Source organism: Sorex fumeus, unplaced genomic scaffold, assembly GCF_029834395.1.
Source record: "Sorex fumeus unplaced genomic scaffold, SorFum_2.1 ptg000029l, whole genome shotgun sequence".
Taxonomy (NCBI): Eukaryota; Metazoa; Chordata; class Mammalia; order Eulipotyphla; family Soricidae; genus Sorex; species Sorex fumeus.
In genome coordinates this window covers 2,791,028-2,812,244 of record NW_026606086.1, presented here as the reverse complement: position 1 = coordinate 2,812,244, position 21,217 = coordinate 2,791,028, and the positions used below count along the sequence as shown (strand labels likewise).

The 21,217-nt window shown below is 52.4% G+C and overlaps 1 protein-coding gene across 1 annotated transcript in view; it reads right to left on the bottom strand.

Moving 5' to 3' along the window:
* COL23A1 (collagen type XXIII alpha 1 chain) overlaps nt 1–14,316 on the bottom strand; it is a 112,562-nt gene extending 98,246 nt beyond the window's left edge. The window contains exon 1 of the mRNA XM_056115298.1: nt 14,080–14,316. Within this exon, the coding sequence (XP_055971273.1) occupies nt 14,080–14,316 (237 nt within the window). The remainder of the gene's footprint in view (nt 1–14,079) is intronic.
* Between the last annotated feature and the right edge of the window lie 6,901 nt (nt 14,317–21,217).

Here is a 21,217-nt window from a genome sequence, read left to right as displayed (position 1 = left end):
TGCTGAATCCCCAGATGAGATTTTGTCCCAGAGTTAATCTCCTAGAAGAACTTCCCCTGAAGGAGGGGCTTTACATTTGTTTATTGTTATGATAATGTTCGGCCTCACCTATGTGTACCCCCACCCTTCATGATTTCTGTATAACTACAGAGAGAGGAAATAAATGGTCACTGATTACCAACCAGCCAGTGGCCCCATTCCTTTGTTCCCTGGTTCCTCAGTTTGCCCATTGCTATCTGCTGGTCTGGGGAGGCGGTTCCCACCACCCAACACACCCATGCTTGGAACTCACAATGGCATGTCTTGGCAATAAGTGAAGATGAAATCAAGCAAATTGCTGCTTACATATATGGAATTGGGTAGTATCATGCTGAGTGGAGTTAGTCAGAGGAAGACGACAGACACAGAATGCTCTCCCTCCTATGTGGGATGTAGAGAAACTTCGTAAAAACTTTCACAAAACTTTTTCTTTTTTTTTTGCTTTTTTTGGGTCACACCGGCGATGCTCAGGGGTTACTCCTGGCTCATGCACTCACGAATTGCTCCTGGTGGTGCTCGGGAGACCATATGGGATGCTGGGAATCGAACCTGTGTCGGCCATGTTGGCTGCATGCAAGGCAAATGCCCTACCCGCTGTGCTATCGCTCCAGCCCCTTTCACAAAACTTTTACTTTTAGATTTTTTTTTTTCGAAAGCCCAGAAGACAACAAGAAAAGATCAGAACTGGTCTTCAGTAGGAGGTTGGCCTGGATTGGAGGTGGTGGGACAAGTTAGGGAAGGGAAAACTAGGACAATGGGGGAGGGGAAAGTGCCCCACAGAGGCAGGCTGAGGGGTGGGAGGGAAACTGAGGACACTGGCTTGGAAGTGGACGTTTGAAGGGATTGTTGTTAGAACATGGTCTGTGTGACACCTAATAATGAATAACTTTGTGGGGCTGGAGTGATAATCCAGCAGGTAGGGCGTTTGCCTTACATGCGGCCAATCTAGGTTCGATTCCTGACACCCCATAGGGTCCCCTGAGCACCGCCAGGAGTGATTCTCAGTGCAGAGCCAGGAGTAACCCCCGAGCACCACCGGGTGTGGCCCAACAATAAAAAATAAATAAATGAAAGAAAACAAAAAATGAGTAACTTTGTAACTATAATTCACAGCGATTAAAAAATTAAAAAAAAAAAACACTATAGGGGCCAGAGTGATAGTACAGTGGGTAGGGCGTTTGCCTTACACGCAGCCAACTCAGGTTCGATACCCGGCTCCAGCATCCCCTGTGGTCCCCCAAGCACTGCAAGGAGTGATTCCTGAGTGCAGAGCCAAGGGTAAGCCCTGAGCATCAGCGGGTATGGCCCAAAACCCATAAAGAAAGAAATATATTGGGGCCGGAGCGATAGCACAGTGGGTAGGACGTTTGCCTTGCACGCGACTGACCCGGGTTCGATCCCTGGCATCCCATATGGTCCCCTGAGCGCTGTCAGGAGTAATTCCTGAGTGCATGAGCCAGGAGTAACCCATGAGCATTGCTGGGTGTGACCCAAAAAGGAAAAATAAATAAACAAATAAAAGAAATATACTTTAAAAATCCCTCATTTTTTGAATTTATGTAAGGGCACTCCCAGCAGGGGTACAGGAGACCCCAGTGCTGCTCTGGGGACCAAGCAGGGTCTGGGATGGAATCCAGGGCTCTGCAAGCAAAGCCTACATGGCCCAGCACAAGACAGGGTACCCTGATCCCCACCAGGAGGCGCTCCTGAGGACAGAACCAGGAATAGCCCGGAGCACCTCGGGATGTGTCACTCAAATAGGTGGCACCAATGAAGGTCTCAGCCTTCTGTGTCAATCTTCAGACAGAACCTCAATGTAGGTGGGAGGCAAAAATTCAGCTGAAAGAGTGTTTGCTCTGCACACGGCTGACCCAAGCTCCATCCCCGGCATCCCAAACGGTCCCCAGTGTACCAGCAGGGGTAATTTCTGAGTGCAGAGAGAGAAGTAACAACCTCCCCTCCCCCAGCAGGGCTGGGTGTGGCTCAAAAACAAACGAGAGATGTAAGTGCAAAAAGGAAGAGTGTTTCAGGGCAGAATAGGTTCGTCCTGTGCATGTCCTGTGCATTGCCCAGCCCACGTTCCTGTCCACCACAACAAAGGATGGGACACTTCGCCCTCAGCGCCAGGCGTTCTGAAGCAGTTCACAGTACATTTCCCTCACCAACAGCCAGCTGCCCATCTCTAGATCATGCGGGAAGAACTGTCAGTCCCAGGACAGTGAAAGCCATGGCAGTGCCACAACCCACCACAGTTCCATCGCCAGCACCTGAGCACTGATCTGGGAGTAACTCCAAACCAGCACCACCAAACCTGGCCCCTAAACTCAAACACTAAAAAAGAAATTAGACTTCCAGTTCATGTTTCAGGCTCCTTTCTGTGCCCTGGCCCACCCACTCCCCTGCTCCCTACAGGCCTTCTGTTACACTGGACTGTCGACCACACAGAGAGAAGGTTCTAGAAAAGATCGGCTCTGCTCGCCTTTGCTCTTCTTCCTCCCTGGGAGGCCCGAGGCTCTGAGGTGCTTGCCGGGTCTGTTCTCAGAGGGGAGCGAGGCTGCGTTGTAATTGCTCTATGATTCTTTTCACAGCTTTAAGTGGGGAGCAGATGCCACTGCAGAAGCTGACATTAGCCGTTTAAACGCTTCCCTCCGCTCTCCCCAACGGCCCCCTCGACCTCATACCCACCCCAGATATGATGGCGACATCGCCCAAAATACAGATTTTCTCATTTAGGGACTGTGAGTCGAAGCAGATGTGTGTGAAGCCGCCGATCCATCAGGTTAATGAAGAACATTTGTGGGGGGCTGGGGCCCCTGAGGCATACTCACCCAAACAGATGGATTCATTAACCAGAGCAAATTTATGAGGTGTCTGGGTGCCCCTCGCACGGAGAGAAAGTCATGGAAGCATTTTGGGGCGAATAATGAGATTTTCATTTTGGTCATCAACGTGGAATTATTGTGTTGGTGGAGAAAACTCTCCTGTGTGCAAATGACAGATTTTTGGTCAGGGAGAGGGACACAGAAGCTCCTCAAGTGTCGGCTTTCCTTCCAAGTGGCCGTCGTCCACCTGGCCCAGACGGGACATGCGCTGGTTCCGTTCACGCTTCTGTGCGGCCTTACAGCGCCACAGTGCCTGCCGGGAAAGGCCGCTAGCTTGGAAGGGAGAGACAGGATAGTGTGGGGGGCATTTTCCTGCACGTGGCCAACTGCAGTTCAACCCCCACATGGTCCCCCAGCACCACGAGGAGTGATTTCTGTTCTGAGAAACTAGGAGTAATCCCCAAGCACTGCTGGGTGTGACCCCAAACAAAACAAGATTAAATAGACTCTTTAGCTCAGACATGTGATTAAAGTTCCCTCATCAAGGAACAGATGGACAAGAGCCTTTCCTTGGGGGGTCACGTGGAGGCCACATCTGGCAATGATCCGGGGTTACTCCTGGCTCTGCATCAGGCATCAGTCCTGTAGGGCTCAGGGGACGGACCCTATGGGATGTTGGGGATCGAACCTGGGTCGGCAGGCTGCAAGGCAAACGCTCTACTCAATTGTACTTCGTCTCCAGCCCCTGGAGCCTGTTAAGAAAGCTCTCCACGGGGCTGGAGAGATACTATAGCAGGCAGTGATACTATTGCACAGGGCTGACCTGGGTTCGATCCGCAACACCCCATACACAAGGCCAGCACTCCATAAGGTCCTCGGATCCCAGAGTGATTTCTAGGCTCAGAGTCGGGAGTAAACCCTGAGCACCATGGAGTATGGCTCAAACACCAAACACACAAAAAAGGCCAGAGAGAGTTTGGAGTTAAGATGCTGGCCTTGCAAGCAGTCACGCCACGTTCCATCATTGGCATCGCTAAGAGTGAGCCCTGGACACAAGATCTAGGAGTGATCCCTGAGCACAGAGCCAGGAACAATCCTGAGCACAAAGCCAAGAGTCAGCGTGAACCCTGCCAGGTGTGGCTCCCAACAGACAAAACAAACAAACAAACAAACAATCAAAAAAAAAAACAGAAAAAGGAAGCAAGCTTTCCAAAAACTGATTCCAAAAACTGATTTTAAGATGAGTCTGGCATGCTAGACACTAAACTCAATCCCCATTGATGATTCTGATGGGACAATGGTGAACAATCCATTTCACAGATGGGTAAATGGAGGTCAGGAGCAACTGTTACTAGCCAGAAATAAGGCTCTGGGGAAACTGGCCAAAAGCGCAAGTCTTGGGGCCCGGTAGATGGCTCCAAAGGCTAGGGCACAGCCTGGCATGCTCAAGGGGTTAGATCTCCTGAGCACTGTTGTATCACTGAGTCCAAACACCAGCAGGATGGAGGATTATGGAGAAAGGAAAAGAGGAAAAGAGCCCATGAGCACTGCAGGAGGGGGCCCTCCCCCGACAGATGAACCCTCAAATCTTGCAGGCTAGGGAGATGACTTAAAGACCAGAGCACAGGGACTGGACTCCCCAGCACCCCTAGGGGCCCCCACGCAATGTCCAGCATGACTCCTGAGTGCGGAACCAGGAGTAACTCCTGAGCATCACCAGGTGAGGCCCCAAACCAAAGGCTCTGCATGCAGGAGGCTGGGTTTCCAGTACTGTGATGTCCCCCGAGCACAGAGCCAGCAGTAGCTACTGAACCACAGCCGGCGCCAGCCCAGAGAGAACAGATAAGTGCAAGGTCGCGCCAGGACCTCTGCGCAAGCTCACTAGAGCCCAGTCAACCATTAACTGCGGACAGTCCTGCACGCAGGGTTTAGACAGAGAAATTGCTGGGAAGTGGGGCTGGTCCCCCAGGGAGCTGCTCCCCGGCTCTGAGGCCCCAGGGGTAGGTCAGGCCGTGAGAACCGAGTCTTTGCCCCTGACCATCAGGGGCCTAGTGCAGACAGAGCTTCAGAATTTCTCCAGGTCTGATTCTGTCGGTGGTGAGTAGCTGGTGCGAGGGATCCAACTCAGGGCTTCTCACTTAACAGACACGAGCGATCCCTTTGAGAGCCATATCCTGGCCCCACCAATTCATCAATTTTATTTCTTTGACTTTTTGTTTTGTTTTGTTTTTGGAACGGGGAAACACACCCAGTGATGCTCAGGAACTACTCCCAGCTCTGTGCTCACTGCCGCATTGCTGGCGGTGGTGGGAGGGTGGGAAAAGTGTGGTGTGATGTTGGGGACTGAACCCGGGCTTTCCACGTGCAGAGCGAGGGCTCAGCCTTGAGCTCTCTCCCCCCTCCACATCTTCCCAAGGCTTTCTTCGGGCTCAGTCACGTTTCACTCCGAACAAGTGCAAAGGAAATTAAATGTCGAGCCACAGAAAAACTGAAGTCTCTTTGCCTAGCGTACAATTTGCCCACGGGTCACCCAGAATACCCGGGAATGCCAAGGACACTCTTATCTGTCCTTAATTTTTGTTTTGTTTGGGGGACACCCCCAGCCATACTCAGGGCTTACTCCTGGCTCTGCACTCAGCGATCACTCCTGGCAGTGCTTGGGGGACCATAATGGATGCCAAGGATCGAACCTGGGTCGGCCACATGCAAGGCAAGTGCCCTATCCGCTGTACTAACACTCTTGACTATATCTAAAAACTGCCCCAAACCCCACAAGAAGGTCAGAAAGTGGAGCCAGAGGTTATGTGTGGTGCTCAGCTCTCCTTGCTGCTCTTGGTTCTTCACCCCTACAATCGTTTCAGTGGGATCTTGAAATTGGGGGTCCAAACTCAGCAGTACTCGGGTTGTTTCTGGCTCTGTGCTCAAAAGCGCCCCTGGTGGTGCTCAGAGGAACCGCAAGAGAAGCCAGAGATCAAACCTGAGTTGGCTACAGAACAGGTTAGCGACACCATCCCAGTACTATTTCTCTAGCTCGCTTCCAACCCCAATAGTTTAGAAAATAATCTGCAAAATTGTCTCTCCATAGCTTGGGCACTAATTCAGCGGGCCAGAGTACACGCTTCCTGGGTTGGTGTCTGGTATTACCATCAGTAATGGGTGAGTTAGTAGTGATTAAGGTACTTTCTCTGCACATGGTCTTCCTGGGTTCAATCTCTAGCACCCCCTAGAGCCTTCACAGTTCTACCAGGAGTGATCCCTGAGCACCAAGCTGGGAGAAAGCCCTGAACAAAGCAGAAGGGACTGGAGTGATAGAACAGCAGGGAGAATGTTTTGTCTTGCATGCAGCCAACCCAGGCTCAATCCCCTGCACCCTACAAGGTCCCCCAACTCAACCAGGAGGGATTCCTGGGCGAACAGTGGTGAACAAGCCCTGAGCACAGCAAGGGTGGTCCAAAATCAAAAGCAAGAAGGAAAAATCTGCTTCCTCTCGTTTGCCCTGGGAGAAACTCATTCCACCCACAGATTTCACCTTCAGGCATGAAGCCACAACATTGCCCAGTCGAGGCAGGAAAAGTTCCACTCAACCATTCCAAACCGTGTTCAGGAAAGAAATCCCCAGTTACGGCCCTGCAAAATCGCCAAGCAGAGCGGTGGGTGAACGGGGCTAGAGACTGGGGCAGGCATAGCCGTGGAAGAAGCAGAAGCAACCTCTTCTCACTCCCTCTCTGCGCTGGGGCAGAGGGTTGCAAATCACGAGGACAAGTGAGAGGCCCAGGAAGGCTGCGAAAGTTCTAGGTCTGGGAGTGTGGCTGAGCAGATAGGCTCTGCATGGGGAGGCGCCTTTCCATTCCAGGACCATCAGCCTTCCCGGCAGGACCAATAGGTACCCCAGAACAAACCAATTTGACCTCCCAAGCCATCTTCCTCTCTCTCTTGGGAGCTTTGGGTTCGACCATAAGTTCTCAGAAACTCGGGGCTCTGGAGCGCACCCCTGGTGATTCTCTGAGCGGTTCCTGGCTCTGTGCTCAGGAGCGCCCCCTGGTGATGCTCAGAGGCTATTACTGGCACTGGGCTCAATAGCGACTCCTGGTGGTGCTCAAGGGGGCACTATGGTGCAGAGGATCTAGAGCAGGGATACAAAGTAAGCCTCTTAACCCACTGTTCCTAACCGCACAGCTCCTTCCCTCTGTAAAACAAGAACAACCGGGGCTGGAGCGGTAGCACCACGGGTAGAGTGTTTGCCTTGCATGCGGCTGACCCGGGTTCGATTCCCAGCATCCCATATGGTCCCCTTAGCACTGCCAGGAGTAATTTCCGTAGAGCCAGGAGTAACCCCTGAGTATCGCCGGGTTTTTTAAAAAATAAAACCACCACCACCATCACCTTGCTTCTGGGTTTTAGAGTCGCTAAACCATTGCAGGGAATGGACTAGGGCAAGGAGGGGAAAGGAAAGAGCTCCGAATCCATCTTTGCTGGTTCTGGGTTGGCCTTGCTTCCATGCGATTGTCCTGGAGAAAAGAAGGGTAGCCAGCAGCAATAAGCTGCTGGTAAACCAGACTTTTCTGAGTAGGATGAATTGTTATTTCTCCATCTTTGCATTTTTGCTACAACAGATGCACATGTGGATACGTTAATAACACATTTACCAAAGGATGTGACGGACCACTTGGACAAGATTGTCTAAAACACTTATTTTATTATTATATTTGTTCAGTCTTGGGTGGGAGGCATCTCTGGCAACACACTGGGCTTACTCCTGGTTCTGCACACAGGAATTACTCCTGGCAGTGCTTGAGGGTCTCTGCAGGGTGGCAGGCATCAAACCTGGTTTGGCAGCAAGCAAGGCAAACGCCCTACCTGCTGGACTGTCGCTCCAGCTATCATCATCATCATCATCATCATCATCATCATCATCAATCATCATCATCCATCATCATTGTTATTATCTGACAGGCTTTAGGTCACACCCAGTGGTAGTTGGATACGACTCCTGTTCTGTGTTCCGAGGTCACTTCAGGCAGTGCTGGGACCAGAGGTGGAACCTGGGCCTCCCACATGCCAAGTCTGCACCACACCCAGACCCCTGGGCCATCTCCCCAGTGCCCCAAACACTTTCCAACGCCTTCCAGCAAATGCTTGCTTTGTATCCATAGCCTCGGGTCTCACCAGTGATACGATCACTCAGGACTCTTGCTTCAAGATTCTTGTTTTCATGTTCTGAAAAACCATTTCTTCGGGAGCCTGGGAAGCGAGGTAGAGGGGCCCGTCGCTCCCAGAGCCCATGAATGCCCCCTTCTCTCGCTGCTGTGCTGTGTTATCAGGCACATCAGATAGTCCCCCAAAAAACAGTCACTGCCCAGTTCTGCTCCCCAGGGAACAAAGACAGCGCAACCCGTATTAAACTGTGGTTTTTCTTGGATGGAATACTTTTTTTTCCCCTGACATTAAAGTTCTGTGTGGTTGGCAAGAATTTTTCTTCTTTAATTGGGACATGACTTCTGCCTCCCAAATGCTGCAAACAAGCTTCTTGGTAAAAAGGATGAGCCACCCCGCCCCCCACTCCTAACCACTTCGGCTCTGAATTAAAAAGAGGCTTCACTGACAATAAATGAGAACTGAAAACTATGGCTAAAACTTGTTTGAAAAGATTTCCAGGGTCGCTATTCATTTGTTCTCCTCAAATAGTTATAGGGGGCTGGGAGTTGGGCTGATTCCTGACTCTGTGCTCAGGGCTGATTCCCAGCCCTGGGCTCAGGAGTCAGTCCTGGCGGGGCTCTGGGGACTTCGGCAGTGTCGGTGATCAAACCAGAGGCAGTCCAGGGCAAGGTAGGCACCTTCCTAGTCACATTGTTTAAAAATAATATCTGACACTGGTGATGAGGTTGATACTGTAACACTGTGTGACTGAAAATCAACTATGAATAACTTTGTAAATCACAGTGTTGCATTAAAAAAGGTGAAAAAGACAGGCCAGAGAGATAGTACAGTGGAGAAGATGCTGGCCTTGTATGCGGCAGACTTAAGTTTAATTCCATTCCCTGAGCACCGTCAGGAGTGATCCTTAAGCACAGAGTCAGGAGTCAGCCCTGAACACAGCCAGGTGTAGCCCAATAAAACCAAAAATTTAAAAAAGATAGAATCACTGAGGGCCTTTAGAGAAAATACAATTCTTTTCTTGCATGCAGCCAATCTAGGTTCAATCCTCAGGACCCCATATGGTCCCTCAAACATCTCTAGGAGTAACCCCTGGGCACTGCCGGGTGTGGTTCCCCCCAAAAGAGAAATAGTATTTATATCTTCGGGACCAGAGAGGGCCAACAGGCTGGAGTATATGTTTTGCACGTGGGTCCTGAGTTTGATCCTCAGCACCCGATCCTCCCCTGAGCACCACCAGGAGCAACAAGAAAATTACTGAACACTGAAGTGGGAGTAGCCCCCAGCCCTGTCATGTGTGGCCCCCAAGTAAAGAAAATATCTATTTTGGAGGCCACAGCTGGCAATGCTCAGGGGTCACTCCTGGCGCTGCACTCAGGAACAGTCCTGATAGTGCTCAGCTAACCTGCTCTCCATCCCTGAAGGAAGTATCTTAAGGTGGTCCATAAGCGGCAGCTACAATCCTCAGCACTCCAGACCCAAAACAACTTTGAAATAGTATATTCCAAGCTTTTTCCTTGGGCATGTGTGTGTCTGTGCATGTGTGTGTGTCTGAGCCTATGTGTCTGTGTGTGCATGTGTGTCTGTGTGTGTCTGTGTCTGACTGTGTCTATGCCTATGTGTCTATGTGTGTGTGCATGTGCGTCTGTGTCTGAGTGTGTCTATGTGTGTGTGCATGTGTGTGTGTGCATGTCTGTGCATGTGTGTGTCTGAGTGTGTTCTATATGTTGTGCATGTGAACGTCTGCATGTGTCTGTGTGTGTTTCAGGCCTCACCTGGCAGGACTGGAGGTGACTTCTGCTTTGGTGCTCCCAGAAGCCCAAAGTGCCCGGAGTGGAACAGAGGCCGGCTACGTGCAAGGTGAGCCCTTCCCTGAGCAGCTCCCCACTCTGTCCTGCCCGAGGCACCCCGTCTTGCCCACCCTGCTGGGGCTGCCCCCCCCCTTCAGCCGTGCTCCTTCCACTTCTCATTACAGCCGACCGGGAATAGGAGGGAGGCTCCGTGGCTGTTTTCCTGCCCAGCGATGGTCTCCCCAGGTGTGGAGCCATTTTTATTTTCTTGCTGGATGTCAAATGCAGCCTTTGGCTACTGCTGAATGTGGTTCTTGCCATTCTTTAGCTGCTCTGCTTCTGGAAGCTGCGTGGATATGGATATTCAGCCAGAGACTGAGACTCTATCTGCACCTTGGCATGTTCTCCTCTGATCTGTTTCTATTATTTTCTTTTGTTTTGTTTCGTTTTTGAGCTACACCTGACAATGCTCAGGGGTTACTTCTGGCTCTGTGCTCAGGGATCACAACTGGCAGTGCTCGGGAGACCATACGGGATGCTGGGGATCGAACTTGGGTGGGCTGCGTGCTAAGCAGGCACCTTACTTGCTGTACTCTCTCTCCAGCCCTCTATTATTTTATATTATTTTATATTATTGACTTTTTTTGGGGGAGGGGCTAGGCGAAAGGGATCAAATCTGAGGTTCCATAGGCAAGGCTGGTGACCCACCACTGAATCCTCTCCCTGGGTTAATGGTCCAGTTTTGATCACGAGCCAGAGGGATGGGGCCAGAGACAGTGAAGTGTGCATAAGTGCTTGTCTTGCACATTGCAGACCTAGGTTTGATCCCCCGCACCCCATAGGGTACCCCGAGCTCCCCAGGAGTGAACCCTAAGAGCAGAGCCAGAAGAAAACCCTGAATACTGTAATATGAGGCCCCCAAACAAACAAACAAACAAAAAACAAGGGGAATAAGAAGGAGGAGGAGGAAGAGGACAAGGAGGAGGAGGGAGGAGGAAGAGGAGGATGGAGGAAGAGAACGAGGAGGAGGATGGAGGAGGAAGAGAAGGAGGAGGAGGAGGAAGAGGAGGAAGAAGAGGAGGAGGAGGAGGAGGAGGAGAAGAAGAAGAAGAAGAAGAAGAAGAAGAAGAAGAAGCAGCAGCAGCAGCAGCAGCAACACTACTTTGTTCAGGACTTAAGAATCAAATTTTACGGGCTGGAGCAATAGTACAGCAGGTAGGGCATTTGCCTTGCATGCGGTAAACCCGGGTTCAATTCTCAACATCCCATAGAGTCCCCTGAGCACCGCCAGGAGTAATTCCTGAGTGCAAATCCAGGAGTAAGTCCTGTGCATCGCTGGGTGTGGCCCAAAAAGCAAAGCAAAAAAAAAAAAAAGAATCAAATTTTATGGATGTTTGCTTTGCATATGGCTGACCAGGGTTCAAGCCCCAACATACTCCTGAGCTCTGACCACTGTCATTTGTGACCCAACCACCCCCAAAAAAGAGAACAACTTAAAAGAAAAAATAAAAGAATGAAATTTCAGGATTGGAGAAATACCACAACAGGCTTAGCACTTCCTTCTTTCTTTTCTTTTTTTGTTTTTGGGCCATGCCCAGCCATCCTTCGGGCTGATTCCTGGTTCCGGGCCCAGGAATCACACCTGGAGATGCTCAAGGGACCCAATGCAACGCCGGGAATCAAGGTGGGGTCAGTCACAAGCAAGGCAAGTGCCTTTTCCCCGGTCCTGTCTCTCCAGCCCCTGAGCAGGGACTGTGCATGCAGGAAGCCTGGGTTCGGCTCCCAGCACTGTGAGGTCCCCTAGGCATTGAGTTGTGTGTTGTGGATAGAGAAGTTGTGGCCCCTTGGGGCTGGAGCGATAGGACAGTGGGGAGGATGCTTGTCTTGCACACAGCACACAGCAGACCTGGGTTCCATCCCCGGCATCTGACCGATCACTACCAGGAATGAACTTTGAGCATAGAACCAGGAGTGTGCCTGAGTCAGCTGGGTGTGGCCAAAACAAAAAAAATACAACAAAACAAAAAAAGTGTGGCCCGTTGACCTAAGGAAATACTTGGCATCTGTAAGCAGAGATAAACTCATGAGGTTCGCAAAAAAAAAATTTTTTAATTAATTAATTAATAATAAATAAATAAATAAAGTTGGAGCTGGAGAGAAATAAAGAACTTGTCTTGCACACAGCTGACCTGGGTTTGATCCCTGACCCTACAAAGGGTCCTCCAAGACCTCACCAGGAGCGAGCCCTGAGTACAGAGCCAGGAGTGAGCCCTGAGCACTGCTAGGTGTGGTCCCCAAACCAACTACAAAGCCAAAATACCATAAATGTTAACACCTTCGTTAACTCTTTGACCTAAACAACAATAAAAATAAAAATTAGGAAAAATAAGTGAAAGGAATCTGCAGAGGGGAGGGAGGGACAGTGAAATATGCCACAAGGGTGAGGTGGGGGGGGTTCAATCCCCAACAAGGAAAGAAAAAAAAAATCACATTTCTTAGCACTGACTGTTTTTCCCAGAAGCCCCCAACAAACTCCAACAGGCAGCATTTCTGAGTTCCTCATAAAAGGTTTTACCAGAATTTCTCAGGGACTCCATCGTGGCTGGCAGTTTAGACACACTTAGTAAGCAGGTCCTCCAGTTATGAGAACAGGCAGGCGGCAGAGCAACAGCACAGCGGGGAGGGCGCTTGCCTTGCACCTGGCCAACCCCAGTTCGATCCCCAGCATCCCGTACGGTCCCCTGAGTACCACCAGGACTAACTCCTGGGTGCAGAGAATTCCTCCTAAGTGCAGAGCCAGGAGTAAGCCATGAACATTGCCAGGTGTCACCCTCCACCCCCGCCCGTGCATACACACACACACACACACACACACACACACGCACACGCGCACACACACACACACACACACACACACACACAAAAGACAGGCAGTGATAGGACAGCTGGTAGGTGCTAACCTTTCACATGACTCACCCAGATTTCATCCCTGCACCACATATGGGGTCCGCTGGGAGTGACCTTCCTGATGGAAGAGGCAGAGTAAAACACCAGATATGACCCCCCAAAAGAGAGACAGAGAGACAGAGAGAGAGAGAGAGTCAGGCAGACAGAGATAGAGAGAGAGGTAAGGAGGGAGAGATCCACAGGCCAGGACAGCGCAGGAGGAGCCTGCTCGAGTGCTCACCTGCCTTACAGTCAACAGTAGTTTTGACTCCAAGGACCCCTGAGCCAGAGTCAGCCCCAGGAGAGTTAGGAATCAGTTCTGAGCACAGAGTGAGGAGTGATCCCTGAGCACAGAGCTCCAGGTATCATTAACTTGTGGCCCCCAAACCCCAAACTCAAATACACAAAACCCCCCAGAGATGAAAGGAATAGTAGAAACTGGACCATTTCTCTAGCCCTCAACAGGAAACCCCAGTGGGGAGGGGGGAGGGTCCCCACAGAAAGCACAAGCCCCCCCACACACACCGCAACTGCTCACAGCACTCCCCAGAGATTTCCCAAACCTGCAGGCACTTTTCCAGGGGGGGAAATCGGAAATCACTTCCTGAAGCAGCAATTTTGCCCCATCTGAAGCCAGACAGGCGGAATGCGGCATCAATTACAGCAACTTCGGGGCTGCAGAGCTTGGGATGCTGCTTTCCTCCCCGATCGGGCCGCGGGGAAGGCGCCGGCGACTCACGCGCTGCCCTGGGTCCAATCCCAGCTCCGTGCAGAGTTCCCTGGCAGAGACCCCCGAGAGCAGAGCCGGGGTCAGCCCTGAGCACAGCCAGATGTGGCCCAAGCCCAGGAACAAAAGGAAATGAGCCCGGAGGAGGGAAGCCCTGTTTCAAAACGTACAGAGGGGTAGGACAGGCTAGCGGGGAGGCCGCTGGCCTTGCACGCGGTCGCCCCGGGTTCAACCCCGGCACCCCATAGGGTCTCCCAACCCGCCGCCGGGAGAGAACCCTGGGTGCACAGCCGGCGTGTCCCCGTCCCTGGGGTGAAATAAAAGTACAGTGAGCCCAGAAGGGCAGTCCAGCGGGGAAGCGACTTGCCGTGGATGCGGCTGACCCCGGTTCGACGCCCGACATCCCATGGGGCCACCCAGACGCCCCCCGGGAGTGACCCTGAGCATAGACACAGGAGAGAGCCCTGAGCACAGAGCCGGGAGTCAGCCCTGAGCACGGACCCGGAGTCAGTCCTGAGTACCGCCCAGCACGCCCCCTCCGCGCCCCTCGAGGTCCTCCAGTCCCCCAGCCCCGGCGCCCCCGCGCCCCGCGCCCCCTCACCTCGCGCACCAGCTGCTCCAGGTGCGGCAGCAGCTGCAGCTCCTGCTCGAGCGCCGCCACCCGCTGCTGCAGCGCGGCCGCCTGGACGCCCAGTCGCAGGCACGCGGCGGCCGCCGCCGACGACAGCAGCAAGCACAGCGCGCCCAGCGCCCAGGCCGGCCGCCCCCCGACGCCCCCCGCGCCTGGCACTCCGGGGGCTCCGGGCAGCGCAACGGCCCGCGCCGCGCCGGGGCTCATGGTGCGCTCGCGGCGGCCGGGGGTCACGGGCCGACTGGCGGGGGTCGCGGGCTGGCGGGGGTCGCGGGTCGGCTGGCGGGGGTCCCGAGCCGGCTGGCGGGGGTCGCGGGTCGGCCGGCGGGGGTCCCGGGCCGGCTGGCGGGCACTCGGTGTTCCGAGAAGCAACGGCGACAGCAGCGGGAGCCGCACTCGCCCCCACCCCCTTGCTGCTCCGTCGCCGCAGCTCCCGGCAACTGCGGCCACTTTGGGGGCAGTTTCCTCTATGCAAATCTCCCTGCCCAGAAAAGGCGCGGGGACCCACCCTCCGGGGGAGGAGCGGCCCCGCCGGCCCCGGCCCCCGGGCGGCGACGTGCGCGCGCCCCCACGACCCCCAGCCGCCCCCCTGTGCAGCGCTGCCGCCACACCCGCCCCCGGAGCCCAGGGCGAGCCCCGGAGGGCCCGCGGGGCAGCCCCCTCCCGCCGCTGGAGTGAACGAACCGGGACTCTGCGACCCTGGTTAAAAAAAATTAAAAAGTTTGCAAACTTTTCCAACGCTTGGGGACAGCTCGGCGGGTGCGTCCCCCATGTCGCGCGAGCGCCACCTGCTGGCCTAAGACTTCCCCTGCGTGGTCCGCGTGGGGACGAGGGCGGGGCTGGGGGAGGCAGCCGGGAAGGAGAGTTAGGATGTATTATTTGGGAGTGTTGGGTCATACCCCGCCATGCTACAGGTGACACTCTCAACTCAGTGCTCAGGGATCGTTCTTGTCTCCGTGCTCAGGACTCTCTCCTGGCTCTGTGCTCAGGGCTCACTGCTGGCTTTGTTCAGGCCTCGCTCCCCGTTCTGTGCTGGGCTACCTCCTGGTTCTGTACTCAGGGCTGGGTCTTGGCTCTGTGCTCAGGGTTCACTCTTGGCAGGGCTCTGGAGATGCTGTGAGGTACTGGAACTGAGTCCAGCTTGGTGGCAGGCAGTGCAGGTGCCATACCCCTCTTAGCTTTTGTGCCCCAAGGAGCTTCTTCCTGTCAAACACAATTTGGCTAGAACTAATGATTCTTGAAAGCAGCACCTTTCACCTGGACTGGGACTTTGCAGTAAATGCCACACTGGAAATACCACACTGGCAACAGCCTGAATAACAGTCCAGTGAGTGAAGTCCCATGTCCTGCAGAAGTCAAGAGGTCCTGTCACCCCACACACACCAGGTGTATTTATGAAATGTGGGTCCCCAGCAGGAGAGAGGGGGAGTTTCTAAGTCCAAGAACAGAGAAAGGCAGAACCCTTCTTGTTCTGATCTGTAAGATTTGGGTCAACTCACAACTGTCCTGAGCAAAAAGGCCTTTATTTACTTTTGGGGGGGGGGAGAAGAGGGAGATGGTGGTGGTTGAGTCAGGGCTAACCCCTCTCTCTCTCTGGGCTCAGTCCTGGCTGGCAATTGCTTGGGGGGACCATGTGGTGCCAGGGATCAAACCCAGGTCAGCTGCATGCAAACCTTAATCTCTGTACTCTCTCCATCCCTTTTCTTCTGTTTTTGGATTATTATTTCCTGGGTCTAGAGACTCTTTTAAAAGGGTGGGAAGCAGATTGGAAGAGATAGGGCAACTGGGAGGGCGCTTGTCTTTCATGCGGCTGACCCAGGTTTGATTCCCGGCACCACATATGGTTCCCTGAGCCCTGCCAGGAGTGACCCCTGAGGTGAAGCCAGGGTTTTAGTTCTGAGCATTGCCAGAAATGATCTCTGATTTCAGAGCCAGGAGTCAGCCCAGAGCACAGCTATGTATGGCACCAAAATAAAAGAACAAGGGGCTGGAGCATAGCACAACGGGTAGTGCATTTGCCTTGCACGCTACCGACCTGGGTTCGATTCCCAACATCACATATGTTTCCCAGAGCACTGCCAGGAGTAATTCCTAAGTGTAGAGCCAGGAGTAACCCCTGTGCATCGGCTGGGTGTGACCCAAAAAACAAAAATAAATAAATAAATAAAATAAGGCTGGAGTGATAGCATAGCGGGTAGGACGTTTGCCTTGCACGCGGCCAACATGGGTTCGATTCCCAGTATCCCATATGGTGACCTGAACATTGCCAGGAGGAATTACTGAGTGCAGAGCCAAAAGTAACCCCTGAGCATTGCCGGGTGTGACCCACAAAGCTAAAAAACAAACAAAAAAAGAAGTTAGGGCTAAGGCAATAGTACAGTGCATAGATGCTTGCCTTGCACGTGACAGAACTGGGTTCAACCCCCCTGGTACCCCAGAGTTTCTCAAGAAACTGCCATGACTGAACCCAGAGACAGGGGTTAAGTCCTGAGCATTCTGGGTATGACTCAAAAGAACAAAACCAACATTTTTTTTAATAAAAAGAAAAGCAAGAGAGGGCAAGATAATCCAGGAATAAAGGCACCTGCCTTTCACAGGCCCACCCCACTTCAATCCTGACCACCACGGGGGAACACTCTTGGGCATAAAGCCAGGAACAGTCCCCTGAGCATCTCCAGGTATGGCCCAAACCCCTCACCCCAAAAGAAAAGCTTAGAAAATGTATTTACAGCCCAGTTCTCTCGCTTTATTGGTTTTTCTTTTTTCCTTTTTTCTTTTTGATGGGGCGGGGGCAGGCAACAGCACAGCCAAAATTTCCAAGAGCTTTCTCCCAGGTTGCTGCTCGGGGCTCACTCCCCACATCGCCCCAGAGCCCCTGTGGTGCCAGAGATTAAACCAAACCCAGGTCTGGCCTTCTGCATCCTGAGCCTGCAGCCTCCTTCATGGTCTTGCTGTTCTGTTATTGATATTCTGTGTGAAAAGACAATCTCTGTACAGTTCTCTGTGTGTTTTCCAGAGTTCACTGTGCTGATTTGGCTAGTTTATCTCCTCTGGAGAGAGGTCAACAAGTACATGGAGCTTGGAGTGAAGGGCAGCAGCTAAGGCCCTTGCCTGGCATGTGGCCCATAGGGTCGGCTGCCCTGCACTACGTACTGCGCCTCAAGCCCAGCTAGGAGTAAACTCTGAGACCCACTGGCTGGCCCAACACCCCCCACCCAAAAAATGTAAACAAGTGAGCACTTTCCCTTTATCAACACAAGGTAATTTGCCATCAGCACCATGTACACCACTCTAATCTCCAAGATGTTCCAGAAGTTTCCATACATTGAAGCCCACAGACTCCTTTTAACCTTTGGCCAGACCAGCCACCTGGAATTTCCCACTTGCAGATTTTTGCCCCATAAGCTCCTCCTCACCTCCTGGCCAAAGATCCCCAGGTCCCGAACCCTTTCTTAAAACATCTTCCTTCTTGGCACGCCTACAATGATCTACCCCACCCCCACCCACCACACACACACACACACACACACACACACACACCCCTCACCCCATCTGGGTTCCTCAAGGGCTCAAAGCACTTGCTGCTCTCTGTCAGTGATGCTCAGGGCTGACAATGGGCTCCACCCAAAGGACTATTCCTGGGAGTGTTTAGGAGGTCTTATGTGGTGCCATGGAGCAGACCCTGGTCTGCCACATGCCTGGTCCAGTGACTTGTCTGGAAACCACTTCAGGAACCAGATTCTTTTCGTCTCTCCAAGTTGGAAAGTGCCTGGTGCCTAATGCGAGATCGGTGTTTGTTGAGTGACTCAAGGGGAAAACACTGCCTCCATCTCCTTGGAGAAGGCGGGAAGCAAACATGCTCTGTGTGGCCTTTGGGGAATGGAGGGCAAAAGTGTGGGGCTTTGGGGTTGGAGCAATAGCACAGTGGGTAGGGTGTTTGCCTTGCACACGGCCGACCCGGGTTCGATTCCCAGCATCCCATATGGTCCCCTGAGCACCGCCAGGGGTAATTCCTGAGTACAGAGCCAGGAGTAACCCCTGTGCATTGCCGGGTGTGACCCAAAAAAACAAAAACAAAAGTGTGGGGCTTTAAGGGGTAATTAAGGGGAACCAGGAAGTGACGCTGAAGAGGCATGTGTGGCTGCTATCTGGTGCTGTGTGGGATCTTGTGCCCTCTGGGGCCATAAACCAGCTCATGCCACCCGAGTAGCTGGCCTTGGACAAGGGACATGAGCTCCACCAAACCTGAACTTGGAAGATTAAGCACAGGGAGCTCTTGGACTTGGTAGATTAAGGTTAGTCTCACCTGCTCTTTTATTGGCTAGAGATCCAGCCTCCCGACACCCAGAACCAGGCAGAGCAGAAAGCACAAGCAGCAGCTCTGGTCCCCTGCAAGGCAGGGTTTAGGTGGCGAATCACTCGCCTCCAGGCTTCCTTGGTGCAAATGAGTCTGGAGTGGGGTATGCAGCAGGTGGGGGTGTCTCCATTTGGGTAGGACCAGCCTCATAGGCCTTTTCTGTCTGCAACGTCTCAGCAGGGACCTGTCTCTGAAAATACAGTCCTAGGGGTTGCAGCATAGGTGAGGGGCCCATGCAGTGCCAAGATGTGGCAGGGAGCCCAGCATACCCAGATGCCCGATTTCTGCAAATCACAGGACTGTGTGGAGCAAGTGTGGGAATCTCCCAGACTCCCCTGCTCCCAGCCAATGTATCACGGCTCTGGGGTAGCTTGAGGCAGTGTCTGCTGTGCAGGCGCAAGGCCTGAATTTGATCCCCCAGTGCCTCCACACAAGTCCAGGCAGTATTGCCTTTAGGGGAATCCCTGGTACAATTCACAGGGTGGGGACAACCAGCAAATGCAACAATCAAGTGTGTGAGCTTTGGTGACCGAAATAACGGGTTGAGGGGTTACTGCGGGGGTGCAAGATGCTTGCTTTGCACGCGGTGGACCCTGGTTTGAGCCCCAAGAGGGTCTCCCACCAAGCCCCCCAAAGAGTGATCCCTGAGCACTGTTCTCCGATAAGAAAACATATCAACATATCACATGGGGTTGAAGAGATAATAATGTGTCTCCCATGTGGTGGCAGACCCAGGTTTGATGCCCAGCACCCCATATGGTCCCAAGCCCACCAGGAGTGATCCCTGAACACAGACTCAGGAGTATGTCCTGAGCATCACTGGGTGTGGCCCAAAAACTAAAACATTCAAAGCAAGCAAACACACCAGACTTGAGCCCTGGTAGCCTCGGGTGTCCTGGTGTGGACGTCTGAGCCCAGTCACTGCTGTCAGGACTGTACTGTGCCTTCGTGTCCTCACAGTCTTGTCCACACCCGCAGTATCTCAGCCAGTGAGAACAGGCTGGAAGCCAGCCAGTGCCAATGCTGTGAGGATTTCAGGCCTGCTGGACGGGGCTACATCCAACCTCCACAACCTGCTGCCCATCAGACAACAGCAAAAGTGGGCTTTTTTTCTTTTTTAAACTAAATGATGTAGACAATTATAATGTACTTTCTAATGGGAAACTGTAGCACTGTATCACTGTCCTCCTGTTGTTCATCGATTTGCTCCAGCGGGCACCAGTAACGTCTCCATTGTGAGACTTGTTAGTTTTTGGCATATCGAATACACCACGGGGAGCTTGCCAGGCTCTGCCATGCAGGTGGGATACTCTCGGTAGCTCGGGCTCTCCGAGAGGGATGGAGGAATCGAACCCGGGTTGGCCACATGCAAGGCAAACGCTCCACCCGCTGTGCTATGTCTCCAGCCCAATGGGAAACTAGGAGCAGCTAAACAAAGCACAGGGTCACTTGGCAGGGCACGCCCTAAAACAGAAGAGCAGATGTCAACATGCCCCCACACCAGCACGGCTGATAAGCAGATTCGTAAGGCTTGCTTCACCTTTTACTTTTTGTTTGTGAGTTGTCTTTATAAAATAAAAAATGGGTCAGACAAAGGACAGAAAGCACTTGCCTTCCATGGGGCTGCGGTGGGAACAATGGGGAGTTAGTTCAAACCCAGATCCACAGAGGGCTCCCAGAGCATCATGAGGTGCTTCTGAGCAGAACTAGGAATAGTCCCTGAATAAACAATCACAAATAGCCCCAAGCACTGCTGGGTATGACTCAAGCACATCCCACCCCCCAAAGAAAATGGTACATTAATCTCAGTAAATAAAAATTAAAAACCAGGCTTGGAGCGGTATTACAGCATGTAGGATCTGCTGTGCTCTTAGCAGACTACATAGTCCACCCAGCACCACCAGGAGTGGTCCCTGTGCACCGCTGGCTGTGGCCCCCAAAACGAAAATAAAAAGAAACAAAAAAAAACAATTCCTATGCAGGCAAGAAGTTCATTTCAACCACAATGAGAGTCTGGAATCTTCTCAAGCTTTTGTCCTAAATTAGTAATGATCTCATTCAAAAATAAATTCCTTATTGAACCTGAATTCTCAGCTGAGTGTCAAGCCATGAGAAACATGTTAGACTCAAGACTTGGCAGTAGAGTCAAGTTTAAGGACTGGACCGCTTTCCCAGGCTGACTCTCTCCACCAACAGTCGAAGAAAACACAATGTCAGGAAGACCCGCAATTGAGATTTTTCATCTTAGCTCCTGGGTCTGACAAATGTGGCCCACCAGCAGTGCTGGGTATGGCCCAAAAAGAAACTACTTTTTTTATACTCCAGAGATATATGTGCCTTTAATAAACTGCCTCGGAGCAGAGAGGGAGGCTGGGGATGAAGGCACTGGCCTTGAATGCAGCAGAACCCAGTTCAATCCCTGGCACCACACAGGGTCGTCCCTACACCCTAAGTAGTATCAGGAGTGACCCTTCAACACGTCAGGACTCAGTCTTGAACAGGTGTGGTGCCCCCAAAAAAAACAGCCCATCACTATGGAAACAGAGGTGTCTTTCCATGCCTGACTGGTCACCATTAACAGTAACCCAAAGACACCAGACATAATCCTTCTAGTGCAACAAAATTCTAACACAATGAGCATTTTTCCATGGGTTTGGTTCCTAATACCGCCTCAGTTAATGATGCACTGGCTACCTGGTTCAATGTGTACAGCCCAGGGAAGTTTGGAATACAAGACATGTAAAGAATATT